The sequence below is a fragment of the Typopeltis vanoorti genome, chromosome 7, assembly GCF_054136105.1.
Source record: "Typopeltis vanoorti isolate ZY-2024b chromosome 7, IOZ_Tvanoo_1.0, whole genome shotgun sequence".
NCBI lineage: Eukaryota > Metazoa > Arthropoda > Arachnida > Uropygi > Thelyphonidae > Typopeltis > Typopeltis vanoorti.
In genome coordinates, this window is record NC_143555.1 from 333249 (window position 1) to 351727 (window position 18479).

The 18479-nt window shown below is 37.9% G+C and overlaps 1 protein-coding gene across 1 annotated transcript in view; it reads right to left on the reverse strand.

Annotated features, from left to right (window-relative positions):
* The window catches only part of LOC150104442 (uncharacterized), a 242607-nt gene that overhangs the window by 116614 nt on the left and 107514 nt on the right, over nucleotides 1-18479 (reverse strand). The window contains exon 5 of the mRNA XM_090395648.1: nucleotides 12294-12372. Within this exon, the coding sequence (XP_090251774.1) occupies nucleotides 12294-12372 (79 nt within the window). The remainder of the gene's footprint in view (nucleotides 1-12293; nucleotides 12373-18479) is intronic.

An 18479-nucleotide genomic window follows, 5' to 3' on the forward strand; every position in this document is an offset into this window, starting at 1 on the left:
TTTTCAGGTGAAACTTTGTTTGCTCACACTTGGATAAAGGATTAAACTAAATTTATGATAAAATTGAATTTCATATCGAAAAGAAGAGTATGTAAGAAAGTTTTAAAATGAATTGAAGTTGAGCAGCTTTCAGAGGTGAACTGTAGACTAAAATACACAAATATTATTCAAGAAAAAATGAGTTGGAAAACAGGAATCAAACCTTAGAAAACATTGACTGATTCAGCCAGAGAGGCATGTGGTGAGGCTGTCTGCAAGGATAGAAATATCAAAACACCACAATAAAATCAGGAAGTTAAAGAGACAGTCAAGGAAAAGAAGATCAAAAGTATCTAGAAAAATAAATCATCTTGTGCCCTTGAAGAATACGGAAACAAACATAAGAAAGCAATGCACTGTGCAAAACTAGCTAAACAAAAGTCATGGGAGGACTTTGACAGGCAACAAGAATGTAGAAAATAAATATAGGAAGGTGGTAAAATATTCTGGAGGCTACTGAAAAAAGTTTAGAAAAGGAGGAAAGAGTAATGCAAAAGGAATCAGACATGATAAAGGTGACATGAAAAGTGAAGATAGAAATATCCCTGATGTATGGAGTAATTACTTTGAAATATTGCTAAATGAAACAAGCAGTGACAGCACAGGGGGTAGAAAACACTCAGGCATGCAGTCAGAAATACATATCAATACTTGAAGTAGATAATTCTTGTAGATACGTTGGTTAGACATAGCTTCTAAATTTTTTAGGAAATGACAACATAAACTAGATTATTAATTATAAAAGCTTTAATTAATAACTACAATAGAGGGGACAGCCATGGGTTCTTCACTCTCTCCACCCTTAGCCAACTAATTTATGGAGACCTTTCAAGAAAAATCCTTAAACTCTGTCCCACATAAATCCACTGTCTGGCTACGCTACATGGATGATGTGTTCTCCATATGGCTGCATGACATGGATACACTCCACAATTTCACAAAACATTTAACATCTTCGCTGCCAACTACGAGTATACTCGTAGTTGGTAAACCAGCTACACAAGCCAGCTACGAGTATACTCGTATGACGCTTACCACCGGCAACGAGATTACCGTACTGACCTTGAAGAAGTGAAATTGCTCGGCGTACGGGAACAGACTATGCAGAAGTAGCGTGGCAGCGAACGTGTTAAACACCTCAGGATCCAGTTTACCATGTCAAAGGAAAACAACAGCAGTCTCTCTTTTCTAGACACTAATTACAATCTAGCCTAATGGATCCCTGGCTTTCTCTGTTTACAGAAAAACCTACACATACAGATAGATACATTCACCAGTCCTCTCCCCCCCCCCCTCTCCCAACAATATGGGATTATAAAAATTATATAACAGGGCAAAATTAATCAGTTCAGATAACAATGGTCTGACTACTATACTTGACTCCTCAAGTACTCCTCAACTACAGACTCCTAACAAAAACCATGGATGAGTCAATAAATATCATACTTACTCACTGAAGTCAGAGAAAAACCTAAAAGTTGTACTCAGGGGAGTAACAGAAAACATCTGCACAGATGAAATTACCGAAGACCTGTGCCTCCACAATCTCCCACCTGTCAAGGTTAGCAGAATGCTACAGGCTGACAAGAGTCCAATGCCCCTAGTACTCGTTGAGATACCCAACACATACAAGAACATATACAACTTAACAACGATCTGTGGTCTGAAAATTACAACAGAACCACCAAGAAAAAGAGCTTCGTCAGGCCAGTGCTACAGATGTCAGAAGTACGGACATGCAGAAAAACTCTGCAGAGCAGACTACAAATGCCTCAAATTGGGCAAAACCACCCCACAGCAACCTGCTCAAAACCCAGGACCTCACCAGCCAAATGCAAGAACTGTGGGGCCCCCCCACCTAGCAAACTACAGAGGCTGCAGTCACTACCCTAAGAATAAAACAGACAACAAAAGGAAACATATCTCTCAACCCTGCCCTGACACCCAACAAAAGACAACAAAATACCAGCTCTCACAAATGGAAAATACCAACAGTCTGGAAAGCCACTGTCGAAGCAGGACATATGCCTAAGTAGCCCACTCATCCAAAGATATCCAGCAGGACCAAAATCTTCCAAACATGACAAAGTCATCACAGCTTCATTGGCAAACATGCTTCAAGACTTCAGTAAGTCAAACCCTTCACCAAACTCCACAAAAAGATTTCTAAAAGAAACTCAGACCATATTATCAATGCTTGTTAATGAATAAAACTAGATCACTCCCAGACTCGCTACAGATCGCTGCTTGGAATGCCAATGGCCTAAAAAACAAGACACTGGAGCTTCAAGAATTCTCTCACAGATACAACCCTGACGTCATCCTAATTAATGAAACTCATCTAAGACCTGCAGACAATCCAAAACTGAGAGGCTACACACTATATAGAAATGACTGACTGGACTACAGAGGTGGTGGTACAGCCATATTTATCAGGAACTGCATCAGGCACAATGGAATACTTACCCCCCCCCCCCCCCAACCTAGAACTCACCGGTGTCGAAGTCCACACAAATTCAACTTGAAGACTTAAAATCTACGCCGCCTACAACTCCCCTGCTAAGACCCTGCTATATTCTGACTTGGATGCTGTACTAGGCACAAATGAATCCATCATCGTCGCTGGGGACTTAAACTCCAAACATCCATCCTGGAACAGCAGAACCATAAATAAAAATGGCCATATCCTCTTCAGCTACACAGGATTAAACAATGCTGTTGTAACAGGACCCACTGAACCAACCCTCCACAGCCCAACTGGCACAGCCAACATCCTAGACATCGCCATTCTACACAACATCAAATACCAGCACAGCATTCAAGCACTGAATGAATTATCATCAGACCATAACCCAATCCTACTTCACTTAGGGAACAAAGACCAGTCACCTCCCCTTCCCTCCAAACCTCCATCATCTGGGAGAAACTTAGGAAAGTGCTACCAGAACACATTGGTCCGGTTCCCCATATAAAAGCAAGGAAGAAATAGACACAGCAATAAAGAACCTCACCAATCAAATCAATAAAGCCATAACAGCAGCCACAGTATCCACGATTACCCACAAACAATATCGTCTCCCGGAAGAAATCATGGACTTAATAAGGGAAAAAAACAGACAAAGAAAAAGACATCACAACACTCGTGCTCCCCAGGACAAAACAGCCTTCAACATATTAAACAAATCTGTCTGAGAAGCTCTCCAGAACCACAGGAACCAACAATGGGACAACAAGCTCACAGCTCACATCCATCTCCACAGCAGATCATTCTATATGGAAATTCCTAAACAACCTCAGGAACAAGCGCTTAATGATGCCTACCTCACCTAGTGAGGTAGGCATCATCAAGTCCTACCTCACCTACCGAAATAATCGGCATCATCAACCATCTCAAGATCAAAAAAGCCCCAGGTCCTGACGGCATCACTAACCAAGTCATCAAGGCACTACCACGCAAAGCCATAGCACATCTGGCAAACATCACAAACTCCATCCTCAAATGGCAACACTTCTCCCAGTAATGGAAAATAGCTGACATTATCCCAATTCACAAACCAGGCAAAGACCCACACCTACCTAAAAATTACCGCCCATCAGCCTGCTATCCAATTTAGGGAAAATAGCTGAGAAAATCATCCTCATCAGACTCCAAGATCATGTCAACCAACTAAATATCATTCCAGAAGAACAATTTGGCTTCTGTCAAAATCACAGCACCACCCATCAAATCCATAGACTGGTAGAATACATCACCACAGGATTCAATTGGAATCAACACACTGGAGCCGTCTTCCTAAACATCTCAAAGGCCTTCGATAAGATCTGGCACCAAGGCCTCCTCTACAAACTTATCATCGCTAACCTTCCACTAAACATGATACACCTGATCAAATCATGCCCCTCCAACAGGAGGATGCAAATCAAAATCAATGAAACAGTCTCAACCCAACGGAAAATCCTCACTGGAGTTCCTCAAGGATCACTGCTAGCACCGATCCTGTTCAACATCTATATGGCAGACATCCCTCAAAATCCTCTCACATCGACTATCGCCCTTTATGCAGATGACACGGCTATTCTAGCCAGATCTCACTAACCACATCTCGTTACTAAAAAACTATAAGACACCATCCTGAATCTAGAAAAATGGTTTAAAGACTGGCGACTACAATTAAACCCCCCAGAAAAGCATAACGATACTCTTCACAAGAAGACGAGCATCCCCCCAAAGGAGACATCACCCTGTTCAACTCTAAAATTCCCTGGAAAACTGAAGCAAAATACCTCGAATACTTCTCGATAAGCGATTGTGCTTCAACAGCCACATCAATAGCACATGCACCAAAGCTTCAAAAGTTATCGCCCAGCTATACCCCTTGATCAACAGACACAGCAAACTAAGCTCAAGAAATAAAATTCTACTGTACAAGACAGTAATCCGTCCCACAGTTATATATGCCTCCCCAGCCTGGAGTCAAACCTCCAAGACAAACATCCTCAAGCTACAAAGACTACAGAACAAATGCCTGCGAATGATTCTGGATACCCCGTGGTTCATCAGGAACACCCAGATCCACCGGGACATAAATATCCCCTGCATCTCTCCACTGCTACGCTCCCTAGCAGAAAAATACTTTAAGACATCTAGGCATCCAAAACCAACTAATACAGCAAGCCAGAAACTATGACGGTAATGACAACTGGAAACATAAAAGACCGAAAACCATCCTAACACTCAACGACGAATAACCACTTCACAACAGGGAATATGAAAGCGTCAAGCTTCATCCTCTGCGCCATATATGTCCTGCATCCACATTTACAAATAGTGAAACATAACTTCTGCATTACTTCACCCGTGATACCTCTTCTGGGTTTGGTTCCCACTGATGTGATCTGAAAAAAGGTAGAAAGCACTCTGTGTAGTGGCCCTTCCCATAATGCATAGCATTATACATATCTCTATGGATCTGCGCTTACAGATGCGTAAGGATAGTATATAAGGATGTGAGTTTTGCATTATGGGATACTAAGACAACTGATGTGAAGTCGTTAGCATCTATATAAGTAGATGTAGGCCAATTGTGAAGATACTTCATTTGCAAACATTGCTTACACTTGGATAGACTAAACCAAGACTATAATTTATATTCTTGGTTTAATTGGCATCTTTAATTTAAAATAAATCATACTGATTTATAATTATATAATTCTTGGAAGTTTGCTAAATTTGACTGTATATCTGTGAGACCGTTCATAAAAGGGAGCCTACATGCAATGCATTCTATATACTTCCCTAGCTGAATAACATAATCAATGTTTTCTTCACAGTTTGCCACTGATACTCCAAGGATAATGGATGTCATCTTTTGCAGCACAAATAGGAAAATATTGTTTTAGTACTGGTTTAGTATGCAGTATGTAAGTGGCATTTATCAAGTGTTTTTTTTATTTTTTAAGATACCTGTTAATATAAGAAACTACTACTGTTTTGAAGTGATCTAACAGCTCTATTAGTTTCTGCTATTAGGTGCCAGCACCATCTGTTTATTTATTTTAGGACTGCGGCCATTATAGGTAAAATTATTTAAAATGTATTATAAACCTACACAAATTAACAAATAGCCAAACATTAATTCACACCACAATCTGAACAGGATGTGGGATAATAAAAATATTAACATTGAGCTAGAGCAATTTACTCAAATACCGTTCATAAAAATTAAAATTACATTTTTAATAATCTTATTGATAATGACTACAATCCTAAAAAATAAACCCAGCACCTAGTAGCAGACAAACTAATAGAAATTCCAGAGCAAAAGTACTTCCCCTTATTAAAAGACAATGAGAACACAAGCAATTTACAGACAACATATATTGTTGTCAGTGGTGAGCAGTAGATGGTGTTGATGTGTGTAATTGATGAATTGAGCAGTAAGGGAGACAGTGTAGTGAGGTAAAGTGCCCTCCAGCGATGAGTCCTTGGGCTCCTTAGATGTGTCATGTAATAATATGCCTATCTGAAAAAATTAAAAACTCAATAAATACCAATTACAAACTGTATATTTCTTATGTGACCTCCACTCACAAAAGGTTGTAATAAGTCTATGGTTCATTAGTATCATTAGTGAGATAAGGATTGTGTCTATTTCTATTAATTTTATATTTTTATTTTTTTGTATTTTTATTTATTTTTTACATAGTCTGAAAACCCTGCTCTAGATTCCAAACACGAAATTTTTTCCAAGCCATTTCAGGCCTAGAAGCACGATAAACAGGATAGTGGTGTCACAATAGAAGCAGTTCATCTCCCACAACAATGCACTAACAAACATTCTGATCCACAGCAGAATTCAAACCCACAGCCTACTGGTTGGAAAGCAGACACACTAACCACTTAGCCCAATGATGCTGGCAAACCACTATAAACCTATAGCCTAGCAACCACTCTACCTCATACACCACTGTTCTGCCGCTGCTTGTTTCATTTAACAGTCTTTCCACATAATGCTCTTTAGATATCTAGTTATTTCAAGTTACCTTTATCATCTCTGATTCCTTTTGCTGTACTATCTCTCTCTCCTCCATCTTCTAAAGAACATTGTCACCTTTCTGATATTTAGCTTCTATATTCTTACCCACCTTCCTATAACTTTTGTTTAGTTGGTTTTACAAATAACCTAACTCTCTTATATTGCACTCAAAGTACAAAAGCATTTGCTGACTTACTTGCTAGAGACTTGCAACATGATTTCTAATTTTCCAGGCCTGTCTCTAACTTCTTGCATCCTCTGCAGAGTTCTTATTTTTCTATCCCTGCAGACAACTTCCCTAGCTGAATCACAACTAATGTTTTCTTCACAGTTTGCTGCTGATACTGATACAATCTAAATACATCCCTGAAATTGATAAAGTTCCCATCATTGATTTCCAAGATTAAATTAAATTATGTTGTTACAATTTTTTTTTCCAGTGGTGTAATTTCTAGTGTTAACCAATCAGGATGTGCTAAAAACACAAAAAGACCTATCTAATTTGGTCTTCTTGGCAATTAAACATTATACATTACTCCCTGTTAATCTCAACCCACCCAAACTCCCTATTAATCTCAAACAACCAACTAAACTCCTCTTAATAAAGGGTGTCCCAAAATTCATGCAAGATTTAAATTTAGCGCCATTTGTGTGGTAAAGTGTTGCCAAAGAGAAAAAAAAAAAAGACAGCGTGACAGCTGACAGTTCAGGGTTATTAAAAATGGAGCGCTACACAAAAGACCAACGCATTTTCATTGTTGAGCAATACTTTAAAAATAATGAATTTGGCAGCTACAGTTTGCAATTTTTGTGCGAAATATGGTCGGAATAGTGATTTAACTTCATCAACTGTGAAAAGATTAATTAAAAAATTCAAGGAAACTGGATCAATTAGTGATCTTATACACTCTGGCCGTCCTTCAACAAGTCGTTCAACAGAAAACATCGAAGCAGTTTGTGAGAGTGTTGCTGAGAGTCCAGGAACATCAATTCGGCACCGTGGTCTTGAATCGGGCAATTCGAGAAGCTCTCTACAGCGTATTTTCACCAAAGATTTGCATCTTTATGCTTACAAAGTTCAATTGACTCAAGAACTGAAGCCTACTGACCACACACAGCGAAGAAAGTTCGTTGAATGGATTATGGAACAACAACAAGTGGATGCTTATTTTTCGAACAAAATCATCTTTAGCGATGAGGCTCATTTTCATTTTGATGGTTTCGTTAATCGACAAAATTGTCGCATTTGGGGTTCAGAAAATCCACGAGTGATTGTTGAGAAATAAATGCATCCACAACGTGTCAATGTTTGGTGCGGAGTTTGGGCTGGAGGCATCACGGTCCATTCTTCTTCGAAAATGCGGCTGGTAAGGCAATAACAGTTAATGGTGCTCGCTATCGTGACATGATAATCCAGTTTTTTGTGTCTAAATTGCAAGATATGGATGTGGACGACATGTGGTTTCAACAAGACAGTGCCACATGCCATACAGCCCGAGAAACAATTCAATTATTGCATGAGTCATTTCCTGGTCTTGTAATTTCCCATTTTGGTGATCAGAATTGGCCGCCCAGAACATGTGACTTAACACCGTTGGACTTTTTTCTTTGGGGTTTTTTGAAGGCTAAGGTTTATGCCAACAAGTCCACGACCACCCACGCCTTGAAGGAGGAAAGTAAGCACTGCCATCAACGAAATTTAGCCACATTTATGCAAAACGGTCATGGAAAATTTCGACAAAAGAGTGCGTATGTGCCAGCAAAGCCATGGAGGCCATTTACCTGATATGCTATTCCATGCATAACCCTATACTGTATACTTTATGAATCAATAAGAAATTACAATTTTTAATTGAGAGCATGTGTAGCTCAGTGGATGTGACGTTTGCACACCATGCGCTTGGCCGTACGAAGGAAGACTTGGTTTCGAGTCTAATCGGGGACTAGAGGAAATTTTTCTAAGCCTTTTTTCAACCAGTTCCCGAGTAATTCGATCTCTGGCACGGGCAAGCGGGTTTTTCCTCTCAGAAACTCGGGTTTTTCGTCCTGTAAACTCAAGAAAATCGACCGTAGAACCCACATTATTTCAGACATTAAATATACTGTGTTAGGCTTAGGGACCACGAGATGGCGGCACATTTGAGCCGTCTCTCTTCACTGTGTACTGCTTAATTAGTGATAGCCTTGGGCCATCTATCTCTGATTGGTACCAGGAGATTGAACTGCCCACTCAGTCTCCAAAAAGTTAGCTAGGGCTAAATGGCCTCGCCTACTCCTGTATACGGGAATAAAAAGGCGTTAGCAGATTTTTTTTTTTTTTAATTTTTAATTAAAAACCTGTGTTTTCTATCAAAATTACTTCTTGCGTGAATTTTTGGACACCCTGTATAATATCTTAAGCTGCACAGTAGCTCATAGTTAGCTTTGTACTGTGTATCATCTGACAATTCTCAAGAAATGGCCAGCACTACTAGTTTTTGCTCCTTTTGGTCTTTTCAAAATTTATAGTCCATCTGATTCATTTTCCTTGTTTACTGATCTTATTTATGCATCATTATCAACACCATTCTCTAAGCAGATGTTCTTGGCTCAATCAAGTTTGGATCCAAATATTTTGCCATCCTCACCTTCCAAAAATATAAAACTACCATATTTTTCGCGTATAATACGATCCACGTATAATGCAAACTAGAAATTTTATTTGAGAGCTAGCCATAAAATGCCATGTCCACGTATAATGCAATCTGTTAATCTTGTTCCCTAACATCATAAATAAAACAATATGAATTAACGAAAGAAATATTTATTTTAAAACAAAATGTCAAAATCCTTTAAATTCTTCTTCATCTTTTGAGTCAATCAAACATTTCATTTATAAATTCATCTGTAGGCATTGCGTCATCAGTGTAGCAGTTGTCGTCATCATGCTCTCCATTTTGTTGTCGTCATCATGCTCTCCATTTTGTTGTCGTCATCATGCTCTCCATTTTGTTGTGCATCATCTTTGCTTTCGTATATGACGTCATCTTCGGATCCACCCACTGAATTACTTATTCCACATTTAAAAAATGAGCGTTGAATCATTTCAGATGGTATCGAATCCCATGCTTCTTTAACCCAGCTGGCGACTACAGTGATCTCAGGCTTCTGAAAATTCCCACCCTTTGTCATCTTCACCAAATCAGATGACATCCATTCTCTCCATTTTTCACATAAGTGATCTTTAAATGGCTTAATCGAGCTGACATCAAGCAGCTGCAAAACGGAAGTTAGACCACCGGTATGACTGCCAAGTCTGCATGTAGCTCACGTGCTTTTCTGTTGGCTCATTTTCAGGCTAGGTTTGTTTAACGAATAATATTTAAAATGAACTGTGGTTAAACCGATATAACTGTGCTAATATCCCGCCAAGGGGGCAGGATATTAGATTTACTTACATTACTGACTTTATGCACAAATACGATGCGTGCTCAGTCGCCGAATGCGAGTGGGTCAAGTAGATTCGGCTGTATAGGCATTAGGTAGTATATATTGTGTGTGCAAATCTAATAAGATGTTATATTTTTTAAGGTCTGCATATAATGCAAATCCCTAACTTTAGACCATAAATTTTAATCATTTTAACAAATTACTCTTCAGTAATTTCAAAGTACAAGACCAAAGTACAGTGCAACAAATACTTGCACTAAGACTAATAGCAGAGAAAGCGTGAAGAAAGAACAAAAAGATATATTACTGTTTCGTGGACTTCCAAAAAGCATTTTATAATATTGACCAAAATATAACATGGGCTGTCTTGGAATCCTATGGTGTGTGGACAATAAATTGATCTACCTGCTGAAAGATATAAACAGCCAAGCACCAGCAAAAATCAGAATAGCAGGTGAGACTGGAGATTGGTTTGCTACTAGTCAAGGGAACCCAATATCACCAATCATCTTCATCACACAACAGGGAAGAACACTAGATAAGATTAAAGTAGAAGGTGGAGGCTTTTCAATAAATGGCATGAGAATAAACTACCTCTGCTTTGCAGATGACATCGTCCTGACTGAAGAAGATGCAACAAGGCTGGAACAGACATTGCAAACGCTATAAACAGAAGGAAAAAGATACAGAATAAATGTCAACTTTGAAAAAACTAAAACAATGATATTCGGACAACAGGAATGACTGAACAGAGTTATGATAGACAGATTTCAACTGGAAAATGTGGACCATTTCACATATCTTGGATGCCACATGACGCATGACCAGGACCCCAAAAAAAAGAGATAAAAATTAGAATAGCCAGAGCAACAACTATATTAAAAGCCATGGACAAAAAAAGGAAGAGCCGAGCTATAAAGATGCAAACTAAACTGCGCATTGTAGAAACCTGTATCTTCAGCAGCATGCTCTATGGATGCAAGGCCTGGGCACTCCTGAGAGAATCTGAAAGGAGGATATTGGCATTTGAGAGGAAGTGTTATAGAAAGATCTTGAGAATAAACTGGATACAGAAAGTGAACAATGAGGAAACCTTCAGACAAATGCAAACAAAAGAAAATCTGATCCAGAAAATAATCAAAAGGAAACTACGTCTATTTGGCCATAGATGAGAGAAAATTAAAAACGTTGGAATGATTGAAGGAACGAACAAAAGAGGAAGACCAAACAGAAAATGGGGCGATGACATCGTCAAATGGTGTGGGAACTCTATACACAAATTGAGTCATCTTGCACAAAACAGAATGCAAATGGAAGAATCATATCAAGATGGCAGCAGACACCTACGGGCATTGGACCCATGATTGTTGATGATGATGATTAATTAAAATTTTATATTAGTCTTTAAATTTAGCCTTTAATTGGAGCAAGGGGTAGCTCCATTACCTACTATGCTCTGTTATTTTTATATTATATAACATCATATATTTAGCAGTATTTCACTCTGTTTTAGTCCTTTTCTCAGTAACATTATGTCAAAGTTGTACTTCTCTAGTTCTTCTGTTGGTTCAACTTGTTTACCATTTGTATTTCTTGTGTGGACATTCCCTACCTTCAATTCTGCTGACATTGAATTTGTTCCAATAGCTCCCTTGTTTCCTAAGGAAAAGAGCCAAACCCCTTGTTTAACCGGCCAATGTCCCAGTCAGCATGAAATTTCACCATGTTTTACGCAATCATGTTTGTTTCTGGTTTAAGCCAATACAGAATACAATTTAGTCAGCCAATTCAGCCCATCCTTGTTCATTCAGTATCCAATGAATATCTAATAACGAGGCACACCACGTGAATGTGAGGACTGGATATTAGGTGAGAAGCCCAGTCAGTTCTCTGCATTCCTGAAAAGCTATGTAGAATTCTCCTCCCAGCTATCTAGCTTTGACCCTTTATGTGTCATATTAATATGACACATATATTGGCAATACGTACCTTCCTCATCCCACAACTTTTACCTCAATTTGAAACCAAAAATGTTATCAAGTGGATCAAGTTTAAGACAAAAGCTTCGTTCTTTTCTTCTCTGGGGAAAAAAATTCTGGATGGGGAGACATTTGGAAGTCAGTCATTTCTCTTCTTTGAAATCTCACTTGAATAAGTCAGTATTTGTATTTTTTGTTGTTGTTGTTGTTTTTAATGCAAATTTCTTTAAATTCTGGCACTTCTGCCTTATGGTAATGTTGACATTTAAATAACTCTGATTTGATGAGAGAGAGAGAAGATAGACCATACCTGTCCTTCTGAATAACTGCAAAAGTACAAATATTTTTTTTCTTTAATTCAATCTTCACATCTTCAAATGCATCTGTTCCTAACAAAACAAAGGCATGATTGAAATTAATGAAACTCTTAGACAGAACAGATAAATTAAATTTGACCAAACACACACATAACTACAGTGATAAAATTTTTCACTAAGTAAATATTTCGTCCTAAGTATCATAGGACATCTTCAGTACAGTTAATTCAAACAATACTAGGAATTAACAGTTAAGGCACATGCTTACAATGGAATCCCTCTATGCTTGCAATAGTGTGTTATAGAAATAAATTAAATATATCTGGGAGGGAAAAATCATGATTACATTAAATTAGAATATATAGAATTATGTTATGCAATTTAGGATGACAATTTCCCAGACGTTAGGGATAGTAAGAACATCATTACGGTTCAAATTAGGTCTGTGACGTAGGGCTTCAGCACTTTCTTTATATAAATGTTCATGTTTATATGAAGATCTATGCAGAAGTTTGTAATTTCATGTTGTGCAAGGCTAGATTTCTGCACTTTGATGAGACAGATATGGTCTTGACATTCAGAAATGCATTTTTTGAACAACATTGTCCATAGGAGGCCAATTTACAGGAGCAAGGGACCTCGTACACCCCAGCTAGCATAAGAGGTGAAAACTTGTTTTTAGGAGAAGGTAACCAATTGTGGATTTGGTTGAATAGTTTGTAGGTAGCAGCCAGTTTATAATTTTTCAAGATTTTTGAAAGAAGTTTGGAGATGCCTTTGACATACAGTATGGGAATCCTACGGGTTTGTTGTTATCTAGATTGATGTGTGGGGAAGTGACTGATGATTTTCTGCATTGTCCATTTTGTAAGGCAGTATTTTTGATTATTTCCAATTCTTGGTTTAAAGAACGTTCGAAGAAGCAGAATCTGTGCGCTCTAATTACTAATGATGCCAAATTTCTGAGATGGATGGTGAGCAGAAGAATTGTGAATGTAGCGACCTGAAAATGTCGGCTTGCGATAGAAAGAGGTGGAGATGGAAACATCTTCTTTCCTTTGGATTTGTACATCCAGGAAGGAGATATCCTGTGGAGATTTTTTTTCAAGTGTGAATTTGATGTGTGGATGAAGGATGTTGATTTTATCTAGGAAAAAAGTGTAGTTCTTGTTCAGAATGACCCCAGACAGCAAAGATACCATCAACGTATCGTAGCCTTATTTCTGGTTTAGGATTAAACGTGAAAATTTTTTCTTCCAGGTGTTCTAGAAAGAGGTTGGCTAGGTTTGGTGATGAGGGAGACCCCATTGCTGTTCCTTACTCTTGTTGTAAATTTTCTCTTTCCAGGTGAAGTATCCAGATGTAATAACAAATTTTAATAATTCAACAATGTCAGATGGAAATTTCTGAGTTAGCAAGCCTCTGTTTCCTTATGGGGCATGTTAACTTGGTTTCATTTTCAGCACACCAAAATTCATTACTACTGTAATGATTCTCCAATATCACCAACTCTGGGAGTTGGTGATATTGGATTATATTTGCTATTTAATATTTACATGTAAATATTCTCCTTGTTTGTGATATCACATTATCATTATGACATGGATGAAATTACACTAAATTTTTTGAATCTTTCAAACTTGTAGTCTCTGTGGTAATGTTTTTTATACCCCATTCATGGCCTTAAACATAAATTATGTGCACCACTTGCATTCATCTAAACCAGATCTCACAGAACCTAAATGGTAGATTCAATAACTATCATCTACCTCAACTATCTGAATTTCACTTTATATGATTCTTTCCATAAAAAAAAAGATGCTCTATGGGATTTGAGAGATGACATTCTCTAAAAGAGAATGCCAAACCTAGAATTATGTCTAGAATTATGATCTGCTCTGGATCAAAACTTCTTTGCAACACTATATAACATTATTTGCTGTCCTTACTGCTTCCAAATTCTGATAATCTATCTAATTATTTATACCTGAAGCTTCATTTACTGCAATTTAATTACTTAAAATAGCAAACTTGTCTTCCTTGATCACTTCCCCATTCAGAACTCACATTGGCTTTTCTTCTCTATCTCTCCTGATCAAGCTAAAAGAGATGTAATATACCAAAATATTTGATGTCATTTATGATCCAACTAGAATACCATATAATCCTTACCATTCTCCCAATATTCTTGATGTTTTTTTTTAAATGAGTTCTCCTTCCAAATATTCCTTGAAGTAGAGATTAGCTACTAATCTCTGCAGTTAATCTTTTGCTGTAAGCAATGACTTAAAACAGATCATCTCCACTACCAGCATTCTTGACAATCCTCTTCAATCACCCAACTCTGTATCTCTTAACTAGTTCTCCTTCCATGTACTCTGTTCAGTGACTGCTGCTCTTGGTAATTCTGATCAGTCTAATCCAAGTTTCATCTCTGGTGGAACATCCTTCCTTCAGCCATACAGGAGGTTGTGAATGACTGAAGGATGTTCAGAGATGAAACTTGAATCTGATCACAATATGATCCAAGTGGGAGGACTTAGGTGACTTTTACTCCTCCTTTCCATGATTAGACTACTGTTTACATTCTTCTTATCCAGATACCCATTTTGATCTTGTTACTGAAATAATCCATGCTTGAATGGAAGCTTTTATTCCTCACTGTTCAAATTTGCCAACTTATATCTAAACCATGATTCTCCAAAAAGTGTGCCAGGGTGACTCAAGACCAAAACATCAGCTTCCTTCACAGCCTACACAACTGCCAAAACACTTAAAATCATCACCAAAAAGGCAAAATCTAAATTAAACAAAGATAAATGTAGAAAACTTATTGCTTGTACCACTGGTAGTCATGCCAAAGCTGTATATTTTTATGTTGCACCCACCCATGAAAGGTTATTTGCAAACCTATAGTATATTTTATACTGTGAATGGGTTAACGATTTTTTTCCCCATTTTTATCAATTTTAAAATAAATAAATAAATCAGCTAACACCTTTTTATTCCCTTATAGGGAGTAGGCAAGGCCTTTATACACTATCTAGCTTTTGGAGACTGAATGGGCAGTTCAATCTCCACTGGGTAGCCAATCAGAGATAGCTGGCCCATGTCTATCACTAATTATAGGGAGCTACTGATGAAGAGACCAGCAAACAAGTGCTGCCATCTCTTGGTGCCTAACTCTAACAGGATATGTTAATGTGTGAAATAATGTGGGTACTATAGTCGATTTTCTTGATTTTATGGGATGAAAAACCAGTTTCTGGGAGTAAAAACCCGCTTGCCTTGATCGACTAACTTGGGAAACGGTCTAAGATAGGCTTAGAAAAAGTTCTTCCATTTGGCGACTTAGACTTTAACCTAAGTCTAACTTTAAGCGACCAACCGCAGCGGATGCAAGCACACTTCCATTGAGCTACACAGGCCGTATCAATTTTATATATTTTGTATTTTTTAATTTATTTTTTACATAGTTTGGAAACTACATTTAGAGACCAAACAGAACTTTTTTCCAAAACATTTCAGGTCTCCAATAAGCAGGACAGCGGTCTCATACTGGACGATGAAATTCTTCTTCCATGTTGGGTGCAACTTTGGTCTATCTGCACTACCTCCTCTACCTCACCCTAATGGTATCGTTGGATTCTGGTATCTTTTTGGCAGAAGGTTATTCTTCATCCTTTCTTGAATAACTTGGATACCATAAAGGCAGCTGGTCCTGATGGGCTTCTACCCATTGTGATCAAGAGATATGCTCCCAAACCAACACCAGTTCTTCATCATCTATTCACTCAAATGTACTCAGCTGCCATCCACCCTACAGCATGGAAGAAAGCCTATATACAACCAGTTCCCAAAATAGGTGATAAATGTCTGCTATTAAACTATTGACCTATTTCTCTCTCATCAGTTTTGTCTGAAGTAATGGAGAGGGTTGTCAACAGTTGGATGTTTTAGAAGATTCTTCAACATTTGGAGACCTGCCATCTAATTAGTGACTGTTAGTATGGATTTTGCCAATCTAGATCCACAGAGGCACCATGCACCTCTGGACCCATTCCATGGAAAGGTTTGGAGAAACCTGTGCCATTGCTCTTATCTTCAAGGCTGTTGATAGAAATAGAGGGCTTCTCAATAAGTTATCGTCATTTGGACTGCCTTTGTCTTAACATAAATGGAATGCCATTTTCTCTCAGATCGATCCTTACATGTAATATTCTCTCTTTAGACTTTCCTATTAATGCTGGTATCCCTCAGCTGTCATTTCACTCATTCTCTACCAGATTTATATAAATGACCTGCTCTCATTGACTGCAAACCCAATCATTAGTTTTGCTGATGATAGTACACTCTACTCATATGACAAGCCTTGCAATGCTCGGACATCACAAGCCTCAAGATCATTTGTAATGAGTATCCTGAACACTGATCTCCATAGTAGCTTTAATTGGATGAAAACAACCAAGTCGACTTTAATGCTTCCAAAACGCAGTTTTGTTTTTCTTTACAAATAAAGACCTTAGATCTTGTCCACTTATTTTTAATAATTCTCAGCTCAACTGTTAAGACTAAATCTCTCTTCTTGGACTGACTCACTTCAAACCTTTCCTGGCATAATAATATCACTTCTATAGCACCATCAACTTCCAAAAGATTTGACATCCTTTTTAGTTCAAGACAGTACTTCTCTACTGAACAGTTACTCTGTATAAATCCCAAATCCGACAAACATTGGAATACTGCTCTCGTGTTTGGGATGGCACACTAAGACTTCCATAAAAATTCTTTATGTTGTTCAGCAAAGGACAATTTGGTTGATGAATGGCACATCTCACTTACAGACTATCTTCAGCCACTTTTCCATAGAAAAAACAGTTTCTACATTATGTCTCTTCTACAGATATTTCCATGGCCGTTGTTCAGCAGAACTAACATTCATTATGCCTCCCAGTTCTGCCAGATCTACAGAAACTCAAGCAACAGCTACTCAACATCCCTTTACACCAAGCTGCATACTCAATGAAACTACTACGCCCAATCATATTTCATTCCACCTACCTCAATTCTGTGAAACAGCATCCACCATAAAGTTCAAGAAGAATATCAACAGATTACTCCTGACTCCTTCCAAAATATGGAATTTATTTGTTATAGACTTTTTGTGTATGAGAGTAATATAAAAATATTAAATAAATAAAAATGGGATAACCTGCGATTTTTGCAACCATGAACTGATTATTGTTTCTATTCTCTGTCCAAAACCTGCTCCAGCCCAATGACTGAAATAATCCTTGCTGGAATCAGGACCTTCATACCCAGCTCATTCAAACCTCTCTCTTAAATGTTCCAAGCCTAAGTTCTCCAACTAGTGTGTTCAAAGCAGTTTAAAAAAAAAAATTGACATATCTCAACTTGCTTAGTCTGTTTCATGAAGTGGATAGTGTATCAGTTCTTCAACAAAACAAGAGGCTGTTCATGGATGTTTGTGCCTTTAGGTGTAGTAGATGAATTTCATCACTTTACCTGTAACCACCCATTCCTGCTTAGTGTGACTCGAAAAAGTTCAAGTTTGGTTTGTAACATAGGATTCCAGATTATCTAGTCCTTATAGCCTTTCATGGGTGAGATTTGTCATATTTTAAAAAAGCAGCTCAATCAATAAACCTATGCTACAATTTGTAAAACCATCAAGAAATACAAATCTGACTTTGAAAAGTGCCAAACACACACAAATTGCCAAATGCATTTTGCTCAAACAAAAGGCAGTCAAGCCTTAATATCCTTTCCAAGTCTACTAGGTGCAAGTTGTGCCCTTCCATGCTCCACTACGCTCCTCTCTCTCTTTCTCATATACAAATGCACACTAAAAAGCACCATTCTAACATAAACCAAATATAAGGCTTAGTTTATCTCCAGGCATCAGTGTTCTGTTCCAACTCTTGTATAGATAACCAAAATAAATCACCTAACACTACTAAGACCATCTCATGACATCAGAATTCTTAATAACAAGGCTCTTTGTCCAGATGGTAATTCACTCAACAGTGCTCAAAATCTGTGCTTCAGAATTACTGTAATACTAATCCTATATTGTCTTCCATGCTTACATGCTGTGAGCATGAAATAAAAGCATAAATTTAGTCCAACACAGGAAAGGATGATAAATGAGTATGCTG